Genomic DNA, 17,736 nt, shown 5'->3' with positions numbered 1-17,736 from the left:
GAAAAAAAAGACTACTTCTGAGGATGTCAGTAGAAAAACCACTTGACTAGAATCGACAATATCGATGACTTCAAAGGATTCCGCACAAATTCACTTAAAAATGCCAATGATAAAAATTATTATTATTATTATTATTAATAATAATTTAACTCAAAAATCGTCTCATTCGCCACTTTTGAGGCTCCCTCACTTAAAATTATACATTTTAATATAAACAACAATAATAAATAAAACCACTCATTACTTCGACAACATCTCAAGTAGTTTTTTTATATAGTCTTTTTTTTTTCAATATTTTCTATTATTTTAATAATCAACTATTTACTGTACGATTGACGGTAGAGTTTCACAGCTGGATAGTATTTTTGTCTGCGATATGAAATAGATTAATTCAACTGTCAAAACGAGATCGCTAACTCTTCGAGACCCGTCAATATGAATAGGATTAGCAAACCCTAGCAGACTGAGTACATTATACGGGAACCTTTTTTTCTTACGGGAACGGGTTTATGGTAAAACGCTATATCCCTAGGCATTATTGTAGGAACACTAATAAAACTGCATTCTGACCCTCATATGGATGGACACAAAACAGAAATGTATATAGCGTTAAATCATGGACGCAATAATATATATTTTAACATAAAGACTTAACAATAGATGTCCAAGAACGTCTAGCTTTCTGATGGCAACACTTCTTTCGTAATATATATGCACCATATACTACTAATAATATGTATGTATGAACGGTTGGTCTGTCTGGACGCGTACCTATTCCCAAGTCGTACGATCGTCAGCCCCAGCTATATCTTGAGCGATATCTGACAGCTAAATGACAATTTAAACTTCAGCGCACCTCATTTCACTATGTTGCACTGTTTCTTTCTCAATTGTTTTCGAAAGTAGTCCAGGTAGAACAGCAGTTAACAGCAGTAAATACGACAGAACAAACAGTCCCTACTCAGAGGAAGAGGTTCATTCGGAGGTTACTATTTCGAGCAAAGAGAGTAAGTCTAAATTAAACATTATAATACCAGTTAAGCAGTTATTATAATACCAAATAAGCAGTTGTGAGTATTCCCATATAATTCTTTGCCACCATAATTACGTTGCTTCGGGTTTGTAGTAAACAAATAGTTCATACCGTGTTGTGTAATGGCCGACTGAGTATTCGTGGTGAAGTTTGCGAATGCCGTAAACGCGAAAAAAGTTTAACTTACTCGGTTATAATAAGCCAGATCCGTTAGTTTGCAAGTTTGATTAAAGTGACGTTAGATATTAGTAAGCAGGACTACAAGCTTGAATTGAACGGCGCGCTTGAATTTTATAATGCTTCGTTTCTAAGACTGTATTTAAATAAAAAAGGATATTTTAACGAAGATTTTTTGTGCGTGTGCTAGTCCTCACAGTCATAATGTTTGAAGATAATCATTATACACTGCAAGCTCTAGTTCTGTAGGAGCTTCTCTCGCTAACCTAATTGGCGATTGATATTCTTCTCTCTAAGACGACCGCTGATTTCCGTATTTAAAACCTAGATATATCAAGGATAACCTTTCAAGCCGTTTTGATCAATTTTCAAGCCCTATAAATCTAAACCCTACTTTGAAAGAGCTGGCTTTTCGTCTAATTTCACGACCAGCAAATAACCAGCTTTCTGTGACGGCGAACAGTCCGCCAAAGTTTTTCCAGATTTGAGCGCACCACCATATAAATATCACATATATATATATATATATACGTGAATGTGTGTATATTCTGAAAATTTCAAATTACAATAACTCTTATGGCTTGGGAACTCATTGGGGCTCACATAGTAACCTGTGATCACCAGACCCAAAGAAGTCTATTTTGCCGTGCAGCTACTTCTTCATCTTTTTCGCAGTAGTTTTCGCTGCCATCTGTTGCTGTCGCCACTATTGCTGAGCTTCGGTATCGTTCAATCGTGTCGTGTGAGCACTGTCGCCTCGTGCCAGACCAACACGCAACGGTCCTGTCAAGCAAAAACCTTCGCAGAAGCGGTAACAACCATAGCAGTCTATAATCGTATCGTAATACTGCCAGCCATAATCAGCCAGTTAATGTAAGGCTGCTAGACGGTCCTACCCGCGGCCTAAACCTGGCGGGAAAGTTTGCGGCTCTCCGGGTTCTCGTTGCTTGGTTCGCTAGATAGCTCGCTTGCTAGCGTAGAAAAGTAATACCACTCGCGCTACGAACACCGCCGCCATCGCCAGCGACTGATCGGTCTGCAACAGCCGGTACCGCTGTGGCCAAAGCTGCCGCAAGCAAGAAGCATCCTGTGACGACCCAGACTGCAGCGGCAACTGGTCGTTTTAGCTGCAGTTTGGGTCGTCACAGAGTCCTGCGGGTTTTGCTCGGACCACGGTTCTCTGACGTCGGGGACCCGTGGGTTTCCGGTCTCGCGCCACCAACCCAGCTAAAGCAAGACAAGCAGCCATTTGAGCAACTCTCGACTGACTCTGCGTTTATTTGCGGCTCGCAGTGCTTTCGTCTGAGATAGCGTCGTCGTTGCTGACGACTTCGCCGTGAACATATAGCAAATTTAACGCCAATCCGGTGAAACAGGTCGAAGTTGTTCAAGGACAACGCACAGACACATATTCTCCATGGTATTTGAGTCACCTGTGCCTATGAGACGTTCAGGTCTAGCTGTACTTTCCAATGAAATTTGAATGGTTCTGTGTATCGATGTACATTTCAGTCAAGCAGTGCTATACGGATTTAAAGAACTATCTAAATTAGTACATTGACTCTGTTGACGGTGCGCTATCTTACTTGATTGATTGTGCTTGGCGGATTTTAAGAAGCAGCTGTGGAGATTCTGTCCCCATTTTCACCTAATTTTTTCACGTGGTGCCCATTTAATCAGGTTGGTACTGACGAAAGTACCTCGCCTACCTAGAAACTGGTTGGATATCGTGCAAGATAAGCACTCGCGTAATTACAGATGTTGTTATATTTCAGAATCGTTCTAAAATAACTTAATCGAAGACTATTCATGTTTCATACATGAATAGGTACCTACCTTGAAGTTCTTCATGTGGAAGTGTCACAACTTGAGCAAAAAGCATTTACGCAAACAATCGTCGGGGACAGTTATCTATACCCCACACCCTTTACGGTTCCTTTGTTCTAAACCAGTGTGCGTCTGAGTAGTTAACCATTCGACAATATTTATGCTTGTTGACGAAATTTTAATTCTGCATCTACCATCACGCAGGAAAATTTGTATGACCTCGATGTGCATGACGATATTCTATCGAGTGGCGATGTTTCCTTATAGCTACCATAGATCACAAGCGACATACATACACACATATATATATATAGAGAGAGCGAGAGAGAGAGAGAGAGATGGGTGAGAGAATAACTATTGACCGTTTTAAGAAAAAAATGAACAAATATGCTTTTTACTTTGAAATAATATTACTGAGTGAGCCATTTTGATCGATGACCCCTTGCCATTTTTGTGCTTAACACAACAATCCCATCATTGTGCAACTTCTAATGACAGTTGGATAGTGCAACACACGCGCGATACGGTCTAACGAAGTTCTCTCAACTTTCGTTAGCTAGCTAAGAATGTCTGAAATCTGGCATCTGATGCTTGCTCTGTTCACTGGCTTAGGTTGAGTTTTAAATTGGCTCGTTGTAATCGCCTCAGCTGTTGACAGCAGAAATCGTTGGCAGCAACTGATAATGTACGATTTTTTCCAAGTCTACAGTATCGCTTTCGTTCTGTTAGGAACTGCGAAACGGATTTTTTTTTCGTATTTCTACGTTATCGTTTTCTCATCATCTAGACTTAACTGCCTTAGGAGGGGCTTGATTTGGTCATGCTTCCATAGAGCTTAGCAAATTGAAATACGATCAAATAAATCCTCTAGTGTCAACTCGTGTAGCCCCTAAACATCAAGCTTTCTTTTGTAACCAACTTTATTCGAGTGGTCGGAGACATTTTACAGCGGATTTCTTTCGTCAGCATCGGTCTTGCTGAATTCGCCCAGTCATATCATAATTGGATTACCACTATGACCAATACCCTTCACACTGAAACTTACAGAATGAAAGCAATGTAACTATCTTTAGAACGCTTGCATTTTTTTTCCTGAACCTGAACAGAATTTTTGCTCTTATCATGATAAAAATATAGCAAAGTTTTATAGAAATTTAAACTATTTTCAAAGCGTTCTACATTAGGTCTTAATATAGGCTTTCCACCAATGTCAGAACGTCTGCAACTGTTGATCTCAACTTTCTCGTCTGAAAGCTGAGATCCAATGCCAACTCGACGCGACTCATATTACTTGAGATATGTAACTCTAAATCCACCTAGCTAAAAAAAAAAAAGCTACATATATATATTTATCAGCGTGTTGCATCCTTGTTATATTTTCTCTGATTTCCCATAAAATTTCCTAGCTTGTTAAATTCTACCAGATTACTATAAGGAATCGTATTGTCCGTATCGTCGTGGACCAGCCAGGGTCAGCAGCGCGATCAAGCTTTTATTAACGCCCTATCGATGCTTTGTTGAGTATCCCGTCGTTAACCTTCCAGTTTAGCTGTTTGATCCGACATTGCGTTCATCAAAAGAACATACGTTTCACAATGTAACATATGATGAGTCCCTTTCAGGCTTAGGCCATTGTCGCTTCTCCTTGGTCGAGAAGATCTGACGTCCCCGTTAAGGAGGCATCATAGCACCTTTCTGCATATCTTACTCTAATCAAATAGAGTTAGAACTGTTCGTCATCTCTTGCCCGGTGTACTGAACTACTTTACATAATTTATAGCGCCTATGGAAAGGATGCAGTTCTCTAATAATAACGCATTCGCGTAATTCTTCAATTGCTCTAACACGTCAACACGCTTTTTGTAGGAGTGTCCAGATAGATAGTAGAGTCGGAAGGTATAAACCACCTCGGCCAACGAATAAAAAGAGCACTTCATATATTAAACATGGGTTGAAGCATATGCGTTTTTTAATAAATAAATAAATATATATATATATATATTAATGTAACTTTCTCGAAATATTTTGTATTTTCTTGGCTTTTGGTTCATATAAAAAACATTATTCTAAAATCAATCATGATTGATCAGAGTATCTTAGCCATCTATTCTTGAGTTCATTGCTCGCTATGAACTGTAAGCGCTCACCATTCTGCTTTCGTTAGTGCCGGCTTTCGTCAGTTTAGCTAATTGTCTATTCTTAACGGAAAAATCAACTCCGAAACGAAGGAAACGACAACCTGTTCAAAGTAAGGTAAATTAACTTGCCTCGAACACTGTGAAGAATATCGAATGAAGCCCTGAAGATAGATGAAGCTCTCTGTAGCATGAAGTAGGAGCTGTAAAATGGAACACTTAAGGGAGTAACCGGTAATTGATGCTTGACACGGTACCAGCAAGTATGCTGTTTATTTGCTACTAAAGGAATTCAGCCGGACCGCTCCTGTTTTGAAACTGGCAATTAGAAAATAAATAGGAAGTTCGTTCGGAGGGTGACGCGTAGCGTCACAACGGTAAACAAAGGTATGCCTCCAAAAAACGAAAAAGATTAATACGGAATGCTTAGAGACCATTTACCTGTAGGAATCTACATTGTGAACAACAGGCTCCTAACAGACCTGTGCTATGCCCTACTAGGACTACAGGAATTGTTACTCAATGTAGGCTGAATGCAAACGTCGGTGTTGCATGTAGTCTACGATCGTAGAAAGCCCCACTGAGAGGAACTCGACATTTAACGATACTGCTTGGATGTGTCACGTAGTAAAACCTTCCACGCTGTTAACTACGTTTCCTGTCATTGAAGCTCCCAGTTATTTTGGCTTCGTCGCGTTCTGTTTTATCATTATACAGCAGCTGCACTACTTGCTACGCTATTACAGGTATTCTGTTCGAATCATAATAGCAGTCATGTTACGGCTATTTTTTGCTTTTTTCTAACTAATAATCAGTATAAATCGATCAAATCAAAGCTAAGTTCAATGCGGATCACTGATCCCTTAGAGAACATTATTCATCTTCGGTAGTCCTGATGTCCTGCTACGCCTATCTAATTTAGTTGTTACTTTATTGTTTTAATCTGCCAGTCTCGACTTCTGCCGCAGCTATCTCGCGGCACTGTTCGGTTACTCTATTTCAGGCAAGGGACTGTTTGTGCCATAACTATCACATTCATTTTCCTTTTCCGCGTAGTTTCAAAATAATCTTAGATTTTTTTAAACTTTGAGCTTTACGGCCGGTATTGCGTTTATACACTGCTTCGAACAGCTGACCCCTCGCAGCACGAAACGAAGTATTTCGATTTCGGCCTTGATTATTCTACGTGTCCCTAAGTCCAGTAGATAACCACGTAATCACTATATTATCACACGCAAACCTAACCTGGGCTGCGCTGAAGCCATAAACGAGCTCCTTTTATTTGCTAGCTTTAGAGAACTACTTTTATCTAAACTATGTATTACGAACCATGTAACAAGACAAGAGCTCTTCTTTTAGAACTTGAATTTCCCCATGTCACAATTCTAATTATTTATCTCTTCCATTGCAGTTGCCCTCTTATCGAGGCATAAAATTAATCTGTGCCATAGAACCCACAGTATGAGGCCCGAGACGTACCTGCTGTGTGTAATTTCACAGTCCACCTGGGTTCTAGCTCGCGCCAACAGTAATCATAATAAACTGCTCGCAAAATACCACTACTCCCTTGCGTCTACTTAGTAATCCTACCAGAGAAGTTTAGTAATCCCAATGGCCTACTTCATAGATTCTATTGTTTTTCTTTAGGGGATTATTATGTCGTTCTCTTGGTACATCTTTCATAAATTCTAAACCGTTTTCACGAAGAATACCATGTCAGTCATAAAAACGGTAAAAATTCAATTTTGTAACCAATGCATAGAGCCCAAAGAAATTGAGCGGATATCAACTATAAAATTTTCGGAAATGTTTTACGAATGCTGAGAAAATCCCTCAAAAAAGACTCGTTGTCTTCAAGTAACATAACTTTTAATCAGAGAAATCCTTGAAGGATAGACTCTTCACATAAAAACACATATTTGGAATATGACTAAAGTTAAACCTTATAAGGCCAAAGAAAATCAAACAGAGCTGATGATTTTTACAGGCTCGTTTTGGAAAACAAAGAAATTTAAAAAAAAAACACACAAAAATCGAATTTAACCCCATGCTGTAGAATATCAGGAAGAATAGCAGACGAAGGCATCGTAAATCTAGATGCTTATACGCTTATCCATATGCACTTCTAATTATCGGTATGATCTTCTGCAATACGGAAGCGATTGCCAGACTGAAAGCAAACCTTTTTATTGCACGACGATGGCCTTCTATTATGATCGCTAAACTGTTCCCGATAGGCACCAAGCGATACTACATCTCTTCTCACAAAGGCCTCTAAAAGCAACTGAGTTTTTGCGAAAAATCAATTCTCATTCGCGAGAACAATTAATCAACTTGGGAACAAAAACGGAAACCATATTGCAACTTCTGCAAATTTCCTGTTTTTTGCGAAAAGCGCAATTTGTCTACACTGCTGATCAGCACGTAGCATATTAGCTTCTGTCTTCCAGGATTGCTTACCATGTAATACGTTTGTTCTCTTCAGTTAAATAGCTGCTTGTTCAGAATATATTTGAAATTATCTACTTTAGAACTTAAGTGAATACAGGGAAAAATGGACTAAGTACATCAGTTGAAGCTATACGTATTCAAGTATACGGCCATACAATACGTTTGTAACGAACTCGTTACGACAAATCAAGAACAGGAAGTTTACCGTTTCTACAAAAGATCAACAAGCAAACCACCGAGGCCATCATAACTGTGAAGCTCTACCTTGACAAATGTAAACTCTACTCAACCCGATCTAATAATAACAATTGGAACGTAATTGATTGGTAACTAGACTGCCCTCAGTGCGTTGACCTCACCTTTTTTGTCGAGTCTACTTTAAGCTTCCTTACGGTTTATGCAGACTAGGTTAGCTTAGTAAATCTTCATTATAACTATCGACTGCCAGGACTGAAACCTGTACGCGCAATATGTATGCCTCAGCTCTAGTATTTCATGGTAAACGCAGGCGTGTGGCGACAACTCAGCTGCGTTTGGTCCGCGGGGTACAGGACACAGATAGTCGCAACACGCACCACCGTTGTGATTTAACGTCTGTAGGCTATACGGAAACGCTCCGTTAATGAGTAAACGCTGAATCAAATCGCGGATATTCTTCGAAGGGGTAACGGACTATAAAAGAAGCAAAAAAAGATATAGGTCCTTACCTCATTCGCTAGAGTTAGAGAACGCTTCATCGATTTAGATTTGAGATGGTTTCCCTCAGGGCAGCCAGATGATATTTGCAGAAAACTAGCCGCGTATATATAGTAATTGATAATGTAGTTCTTTCTACGGAAGCAGAAACTTTGATCACATCTTGGATAGATGCACAACAGAACGTCCTTGTAGACGTAATGAAAGATTATACATCAATTTTCAGGTGACAGCACAAAACATGATCTCATAAAAGCACACATGATTTTTTAAGCACACATTTTGTGAATATTTACGGACGAACAATTAGGAAAGATAGGACTGTGTTGGAAGCGAAAGAAGCCAGTCTTCCTCAAAAGTAAAGTGTATCATGCAGTATTCCAAACAATATGGGCCATCCTGTCGCGTTTGTGAGTGTGACTCGCTCCTGCAAATCCTGGTATCTAACTAAATACATACAATTTCGTGTTATTATCGAGCGAGAATTAAAATGCCATGTGTTTACAACGACCCTTGTGCATGCGCCTGACGGCAATAGTGGATGTAGAAGTCGAGGCATTTAACTTCAGTCATATGCTACATATTAACTTTCACCTGAACACACCTATGCTTTACCCTTATTTAGCTTCTTAAGTAATCGTCACGAAAAAAATACATGAATAGAGTAGATGTTTTTCAAAGCTTAATGTGTAAATTGCACTCAGGGATTTCCGGTCTCACTTCTGGGCGCCTGCCGCGGCAATATGGGTCTTGACCGACGTTTTCTAACTATAGTACCCACAGTTCGCTCTATCTCTGGCTGGCTATCGACAATATTTTGCTAGTACTTAGAGGTTTGGTTTTGAGCGGCTTGAAAACAATTTTCTTTTTAACAAAACAAAAAAGTCCTAAATGTGTTTAAAGAAAAGCGTGTGCAATCTTGTTTAGTCGCCTTTGTTTCTCGTTACAGACGGTCGTATGTGCCTCTGTTAGATTTAACTCACCAGTGATTGTAACAACTCGCAAGCCTCTCGGACAAGCAAGCGGACATTGAGCTCCTCAGTCCTGGTAGAAACGAATGATCCCGTAGTAGATGTTATTGAACTCCTGACATTTTTCCTACCCTTTGATTTAAACGACACGCTCCTTTTCTGGCGAATATTTCAGCAGCTTCGCGATGAGTCAGCCGGGTTCGGCACGACAGTCGCAGTCGGATCTCGGAGTGATCAACAGCACGATCGAGACCGTGCATATCGTGCGACCCTTAAAGGTACGATACAGTTATTTCTATTGTATATTTGATATGTATTAGTTATATCGATCTCTTGCAAAAAGCAGTACAATCTATAATTTCGCTTTTACGTGTCCACCTACAATACTTCTGCGTGCATTCTTAGCTATTCATAAATCCCTCAATCAAAAACTGTGCGTACGACAATTAAATAGGGTCACGAATATGACTTGTGGTCCTGCGTATGCGTTTAACATTAAAAAATACAATATATATCATATTGGCACCAGTTTGTATTTAGAAACAACAGACTTTGTACTGTTTTGCATGCGTCACACTTTAAATATGCCGCATGCTCAAATATTCCCTGTGAAAGCCATTTCCGGCTTGCATACCCACATGCTTCCATACAAATTGTTGATTCTCGATAGAAAAAAAAACACAAAAGCATTTTATCATTGTGCAACCAGAGAAACAAGAATCTAAATTTATCTATTTTAAGGCAATACCTAAAATGATTTATTCAAGCATCTTAAGAAAAAGGAGAACTTTCCAATCATAGTTGGCGTCAGGTGGTAGACAATCATCTTAATTTTCATTTATGACTCGCAATTGTTTTGCTCCCTTGCGACTGATAGGCTGAGGCTGTAGTAACAACATTGCGTAAAAACAACATGATCTAGCTCCTTCAACCATTTTCAATAGACGATTCTTTTCTGACCAAAGTAAACATAACAAAAACAATGGAACATTTATTAGATAGATTATTTTTCCGTTTATTAGCTGACTGTAAGTGTATAGATGTTAAAATCTGGCATAACAAACACAGCAGATTCATTTTTGATACCCTATAGATACAAACGTATATTTTTTACATATCAGTTCCTAGACGTCCGCAGGTGATCACCATCATTAGTGGCCCTTAACGTTAGGCTGTACATACGTTTATTCATTTCCCTTCTAGCATCGTAACAACGGAAAAGAGCGGTCGCGAATGATCGTCTACTGCTCTTAAAGAAGTGTGGATATAGCCAATGTAGCTGCGCCCACCTAACTGACAGAAGCTTCATCTACCAATTACATCCCAGATTGTGATTTTTATTATTGGAAAAAAGGACTGATCCGGCGAGAGCATTTGTTAAGGTTTTCGCACTCTTAAAATAGTGTTGCGTCGGTTTCGCGTTCTCTATGCAAGGTCAGTCCAGGTTGATTGAAGGTTCAAACATGATGTTTCTCCAAAGGAGCTGCCGATTTATCACGGACGCTGGTATTATAAAATAGTTTTAAGTGCTCCAATCTAGTGTCACCTATGAAGCGGCACTGTTTCAAATAGTAACGGGGAAAGGATATATTGACGTTACGGTCAATCGGCCGCATCATGACGAAGAGTATCTTAAGAACGGACTTAGAAAACTTGACACACCTATAAAATAAGTTTTTCTATCTTTTCGAAAAAAAAAAATTCGTTTCAATCAGTAAATCGAATAGCCATTCTGCTACCTATAGGTTCTGCAGGCCTAGGCGCGGATGCAGTGGTAATGTACTTGCCTGCTAACCACAAGTACGCGGCCTAATTTTGAACCAAGCGCATTTTGCTTTGTAGTAGAAGTTAGCCATTTGAAGCAGTGTTTGAGGGCAAAACCGGATATAAAACTTAGTCTTATTAGTTAACTTAATTAGTTTAGCCTCAATTATAGATCGCATATTTTAAAAAATCTGAAAAATACTATGAGCAACCTATTTACGCGTGATTATTCGTAGTGGTCACTGCAGCTGGCCGAAAAAAAACGTCGTAAGCAACTGCAGCGGACAGAGGTTGACATTGAAGTTACAATCCACAATCACAGAAGAGTCTTGTTATCTCCGTGCCAGGTATCTAGAGTACTCCACAAAGCACATATGTTTGTCTTCCAAGGGCCAGAGCGTCGCAGACAATTACAAGTGAATCGTCTAGACCACGAAGAGACCTTTGCGATTAAGGGGCATGGCTTCTATAAGACAAAAGGCAAAGGACTCACCTTATTTTTTGCAATTTGAAAGCTTTGAATATCTAAACGACTGTCGATAGCACTTAAGAAGAATTTCTTTCCTCTTAACTTTTCACATGAGTGCCATTTCGTAGGTAAATTAATATTACATATAGCTGTATAGGATGCATGTCCGTTTTACTATATCTTCTAGTAAAGATTATTATTATTCTAAGAGATAAGTAAAGCTCGAAAAAAAAGACCTCTCAAAATATATCAGCGGAGCTTATTCAATAACACTATATTTGATTTCTACACAAAATAGCATCGATTAGAAAAAGTATACTATATATATGTATATATAGTGAAATGGTTGCGCTTCCACAGAGCGCATAGGTTTCCCTACGATTTGTCCAAGTCCTCATGCGACTGTTTACCATACATCTCAGCCCTTTGATGGCATATTGCCTGTTTCTGTTTGGCTTTGATTCCAAAGTGTAGACGAGACATTCTTTATTTGTTAGCCCATGAACCGGTTTTCATGTCGCCGTTCCGCGCCCAATGCATTAGTAGGGAGCGTATGTATGGCTGACCAGTGGACATTGCTCCGTAACTACTGCCTGGAGACCAATGGATTCTAGACAGCAGTGACGGAATCAAACGCATGTCGGAACGACAGCAAACATCAGAAAGGTAGGTCACGGGGAGTAACCACATAAGGAAGCCGGAATCCCAATCTCAGTGAGCTCTCTCGCTCCTTCGCCAAGCACAACACTAGCGAGAGCCATCTTGGATTGGCCGGTTGTTCTCCTGCCGCCGCCGCCGCCGCCGCTGTATTGATCGTATTGCTATGTTCGAAGTGTCGAAGCCGAAGTCGGAAGAGTCCGAGCGGTGGCCTGACCGGGCCTGAAAGTGGCCGAGAACTTGGCGAGTTGGAGCGTGCAGCGGCCCGAATCGGTGGCCAAGGCTCATCCGTGGCAGTGGCAACTGAGCTCATGGTGGTACAAAATACGAGATGGCGTTCGAGGTGACGTAATTAGAAGCGGAGAAAGGAATAACCAGCTGCTTGTGGCCTGGCGGCTGTGACGAGAGCGGCGGTGGCGGCAATCAGAGCAGTGATCGTGCAAACTCCACCAGATAAACTGCACCCATCAATCTTAGGGGCAGCAATTGATACGACGCTGGTACAAATGAGAAAGCGCCACCTCTCGCATCAAGAGTCGTGGACCCTGCAACAAGTGCACATTGACAATAATTGTTGCAACCATATTGAGCGCTACATTCATGAGTCTGTCCGTGTCTGTATTTGTGTATGTGTGTAAACGTTACGTGCATTCAAGTGCTTCCAGCGTACTGCCTGTGTATATGTGTGTGTGAGTGTGTGCCTGTGTGTGTGTATGTGTGTGTGAGTGCGTGCGCTCGTGGACTGCGTGGATCCATCCAGCTCTTCCGTATGATACCCCACGAAGGGGTTCCTGCTACGCAGGTTATTATAATCACGTTGCCTATCTACGTAACGCTCAAACGTAACACGATGACGTCGGAAGACTATAATCAATCGTCGACTCCGAGGGTAGCACTTCAAATGGCCGTTGGTGAGATCAAGAAGCTCTAACTACAACCTCACCAGCTGAAAAAAATATTTAACTGAAAAGGCACGAATCAACGACAGAACCGGCAACATCTACAGAAAGAGATACTGCTATTACTACAATTAATGTTTTCACAGAAATTTCTCAAGATTTCCCAGATTTTTATCATACGCGATATGCATACGGCCAGTCCGGCAATACAAACCGGTGACAAGAACAATGTCCCAAGAAAGCGGCAACCGCATTGTCGTAACGCTTTGTCGGCTAATTGTATTACGTATGCCCATTGATGAGTGTGAACAGGAACACCATTGAAAATGATGATGAACCGCTCAGATTGAGCAATGCACGAAATTCGATCACATATTTCCCAAAGATATTGCGACGCTTCACAAGCTAGAAAACTGTTGATTTAACCACATATCAATTTTGATTTTTTGGTCGCTCCTTAGTTCGAAAACTTTTTTGCGACCTCGTTGTGCCACTGTTCTCCAGGCGTCGATTTTAGGTTATGGCGTAGACGACGAAATGACAGTCAGAGAAACGGGCCGAGGAAGTATTCGCTATTAAAACACTACTCTATTATGCCCACCTCAACCTAATCAAAAGATGCTCGTAGAATTTTGGTCACTGGCGATGTTCAGTGAATATATTCGCCGTTATTTACTGCACAAATAGTCACAACCAGATATTGCTTGTATATATAGTATGTATATACATTTATACGTAAACTTATTTGTACTTGTATACACATGTGTGTGTTGAGGAACAGATATGAAACAAAGCTCTCTTCATTCTACCCCTCGTGGTGTATGAAGTGTCAAAATGACATAGGTGGTTATAGAGCAGCTGTACCCCACACCCCCCTCCCGCCCGCCCGCGGTTCAAACACTCCACTGAAGAAGCAGATACTCTTAGACTTTCGCCGCTCTTAGCGACTAACGCAATGGGACCGTCAAAAAAACGCAACCTTTAGGACGACGATCGTGGTAAAAAAAACCCATGGGCTTCTGGGAGCTCGCGTAACCCGTGGCGTGTGTATGCGTGTCTGCTTGTTTATCTGTATAGGCATGTGGACTGTGTAAAGAAGAAACAAGTAAATAATGAAAGGAATAAAATATATGTAGAGAAGACAGGGTGACTAAAAATAATTCCACATCTGTGATCCTTCACACTGCCATATACCATCTAGACTGCTCGAAAATGACCAATTTATTAAGAGATATTGGTTAGAGGTAGCATACGATTGTCTTTCTCCTTCGAAACAACGCTTCGCCAAGCGAAATGCAGTGCTACTGATACCACAGGTGCGATTACGCGATATGTCAGGGCATGTTCTGATTAAGAATTGCTGAACCAAGGTGGTACGGCGCGTCCCGAACCCGACAGACCGGAGACACCGCTGCGACTAAAAAAGACGTGCCGAAGAAAGTGTAAGCCCAGGCATACACGCTACTACTTGCAATATTCTGTTGCGTTTATAAATATCCAATTGACAAAAAAGTAGTTAGTTAAAAAGATCTTATCTATAAGCGTGCAGCGCAGAGAAAGAGGGTATCCGAAACTGTGTTTACTGTCAACGCCGTCGAAGTTGTGAAACTTCGAAAGTAAGCCTTTTTTTCTTTGCACAAACGAATGGAAGCTTCAGTTACACCAACCGCTACATGGTTGATGGCCGATAAAATTCTGAGACCTGCTGTAATGTACTCTGTACATAGATATACAAACGTATAAGACACGCATTACGCTCAAAAGCAATCATAGATTCTGGCTAGACAAGGACAACATTCAATGTAGGGACTGAGCGCGAAACTTTGTATTTACCGATCAACTAAACAAGTACTGCAACAAAACGATAGCAGACAGAAGCGAACAGGAACGAATTGTTTTCATCGACGACGGAAAGAAGTTGGCTGGTGTGGAAGCGCAGTTATGGAATCGCAGGTTGTGTACAGGGAAACGGGTGGGTACCGCCGCCCGCCAACGTACAGCAGTACGTTAGCGGCTTCTGATGAATCTGGCGTCCCACGGCCTAGTCCAGGTAGCGCAGGTGGTCCTCGACGGGTTTTGTTTGTATCGCCCTCAATGCCAGTAGCGCCGCCTCGTCATATTTTACCTCCTCATCAACTGTCAGCTCTTCCACATGAAAGTCCGTACCCAAGTTATGGCGACCCCGACTACCGTGAATGCTGTTGTCTAACAACGTGTGTTAATACATGCACCATGAAACAGGTAGAGTGCTCGGTTCCGGACGACATATTGATCGTGGCTGATGACTGAAGATAGTGTGACAAGAATTAGTGTATGGGACTTTTTGTGTGAATTTTTTTATAGACTCTGCTGGGCGCCCCTTTTAATTCAAGGGCTACTGTTTCTGTTATGTTTGAAATATTCAGTAATTTATTCGTTCAGCTCGAATAAATTCGGCAAAACATACTGCCGACAAGCATGTGAGCTCAAGCAGCCATAATCGAAATAATTTTCCATTTTTCCAGTTTGACATGATGATTTGCACTCGGAAGGGTGTCGAAGCAGATACTATATAGATTGATTCTACGCTACCGTTCCCCCATCACAATTCTACGGCGAAATCTGTTAAATGTGTATGTGGTCGACACGGTAAAACGTCAGTTCTTTCTATTGTCGTGATACGGCCCCGTCGTTTTCCTTCGCAAACATGTTTTCCAAAGAACGCCCTCAGTAAAACGGCTTATAGTGAGCAGGTCGAAATAAGGCCTAATAGATGATTATAACGTGAATGGCGGTTATTCGGTGGTTGCAAAAGTAAGATTTTTTTCTTGCGTTCTTCTAACTGATATTGGTCGGTAGCGAGTGTCTACATAGCGATGGCATTCTGTCTGCGCTAATATTGAGCACCGATTTTTATGCCTTTTCGTGAAGACGTATTTGGGAGACAACTACTGTTTCCATAGGGCCTTATAACCGCTAACTTCAATTCTAGAGTAGTCTTTAGAAGATCCGATTCCGCCCATGGATAGCGCATACGTGGTTCCATGACATTCAGTAATTAATAGCAGCAACACCACAACAACAACAAACTACATTGTGTAGAACCTTTAATGAGTGAAACGTTCGGAAAAACAGATTTTTCTCTGCTATTTTTCCAGCAAATTTAGTCAATTTTGGATAATAAAATTGCTGGAAAGGTTGCACATGTTACCTACATTGTAACAAGCAGGATCAATTAATATCGTTGACCTATTTCACCAGTTATAAGAGACATTACATGGACGATACTTCGAAGTATAAAAGTATATCACCCTGATAAGCTTACTATAAATTGCATGCTTCAATTTAAACGAACTAATCAGTAAAGTTTTTTTTTCTAATTTTCTTATTAGCATCCTAAAGATTCGGAAGTTGAATTGTTTAAGCGATATTCTTCAAATAAATATTGAACTCTGCTGTAGTAACCAGCTGGGCCTGATAGTTAGCCTCTTTTCTCCTTGGCTATGCCTGTTACTGATTTTTCTGTAAAACACGAATAGACCAAGCAGCATAAGAAATAAATAGTCTTCAGAAAGGCAGCTGATAGCACATAAATGCCATATTAGTTCACCAAACGCTGTGAGACACGATCTTACATCCCTACGGTTCAAAGATCGTATCAACTACGAGAAGCTAACAGTGCTATAATAGGCACTGATACGGTAATTTTAATATTGCCCAATCTACCATCTAGTCCGGTTTATAGCGAGTAACTTTCCTTGTCTTTTGATAAGTTTGATATCCACGTTGCCAAGCATCTCAGCTCGACCGTATATCGTGCGCTGTATATAAATATATAGCGCACGATATATATTTGCGTTTGTGTAAACTTAAATTTAAGACTACGCTCGACATTACATGATACTGATCCTGCTAGCTTGTTTTAACTACTATGATCTACACAATACGAAATGATGAGCGAGCTAGGTAGAATAGAAGATTCGCTTGGTAAACGACCGGACCACAAAACGCGTCCGGGCTGCGCGGGATCGCCGTCACGATAACGGCAGATCTTCCAAGGGAAACTGGGGTCGAAAGAGGGAGACTATTTCGCGGCACCGTAAACGTCGTCTGTGAATGCCATTGGATACGCTCAAAGCCACCGAGATAACGGTTACCCTTAATCAAACAAAAGGCAAAGGCGGGACACCTTTATGCTTGTCGTAGAAGAACTCCGGCCTTCACGTGGGATTTATTAACTAATAAATTAACTATTTGGAGTTCTATGTCTAACCGTTAGACATCGGCTTAAGCGGCTGGCTCCCCGTAGTAAACGAAGTGTGCCACGTTACGAATTCAATAGAACTTTATCGGGGCAGGCATTTCAAAAACGACTGATCGGCTTGCTCTTAACTTAAATAATAATAATAATAACCTTTCTCCGAACGATCTGTTTATCATACCGGGGAAGGGCGTATATATTGTCGATACCGTCAAAGCAACGTTTGGATCTCTCATATTCGCTTTCTGATTGCGGACATCTGCTTACGATTGAAAAGCGGACAGAACATTCTGAATACTTTAACCCGTAAACAATTACTGAGCCAAGATAAATAACTCGATAAATCTCCCCCTACCCCTGCGCCCCCCCTTTCCATGGCTGGAGCTAATAACAATGATCAAGTTTTTTTTTTGTTAC

The 17,736-nt window shown here is 40.8% G+C and overlaps 1 protein-coding gene across 8 annotated transcripts in view; it reads left to right on the top strand.

Moving 5' to 3' along the window:
• Positions 1–17,736, top strand: part of LOC111263085 (transmembrane protein 47) — a gene marked incomplete at its 3' end in the record, with an annotated part of 40,338 nt that overhangs the window by 10,831 nt on the left and 11,771 nt on the right. For 3 of the 8 annotated variants that reach the window (XM_022837863.2, XM_022837866.2, XM_022837873.2), the window contains 1 exon segment: positions 9,469–9,568. In XM_022837863.2, coding sequence (XP_022693598.1) covers positions 9,469–9,568 — 100 coding nt within the window. 8 annotated transcript variants of the gene reach the window in all.

Source organism: Varroa jacobsoni, unplaced genomic scaffold, assembly GCF_002532875.2.
Source record: "Varroa jacobsoni isolate VJ856 unplaced genomic scaffold, vjacob_1.0 scaffold_732, whole genome shotgun sequence".
Classification (NCBI taxonomy): Eukaryota; Metazoa; Arthropoda; class Arachnida; order Mesostigmata; family Varroidae; genus Varroa; species Varroa jacobsoni.
The sequence above is the reverse complement of the archived record's forward strand: the minus strand, read 5'-3'. Positions and strand labels throughout refer to the sequence as shown.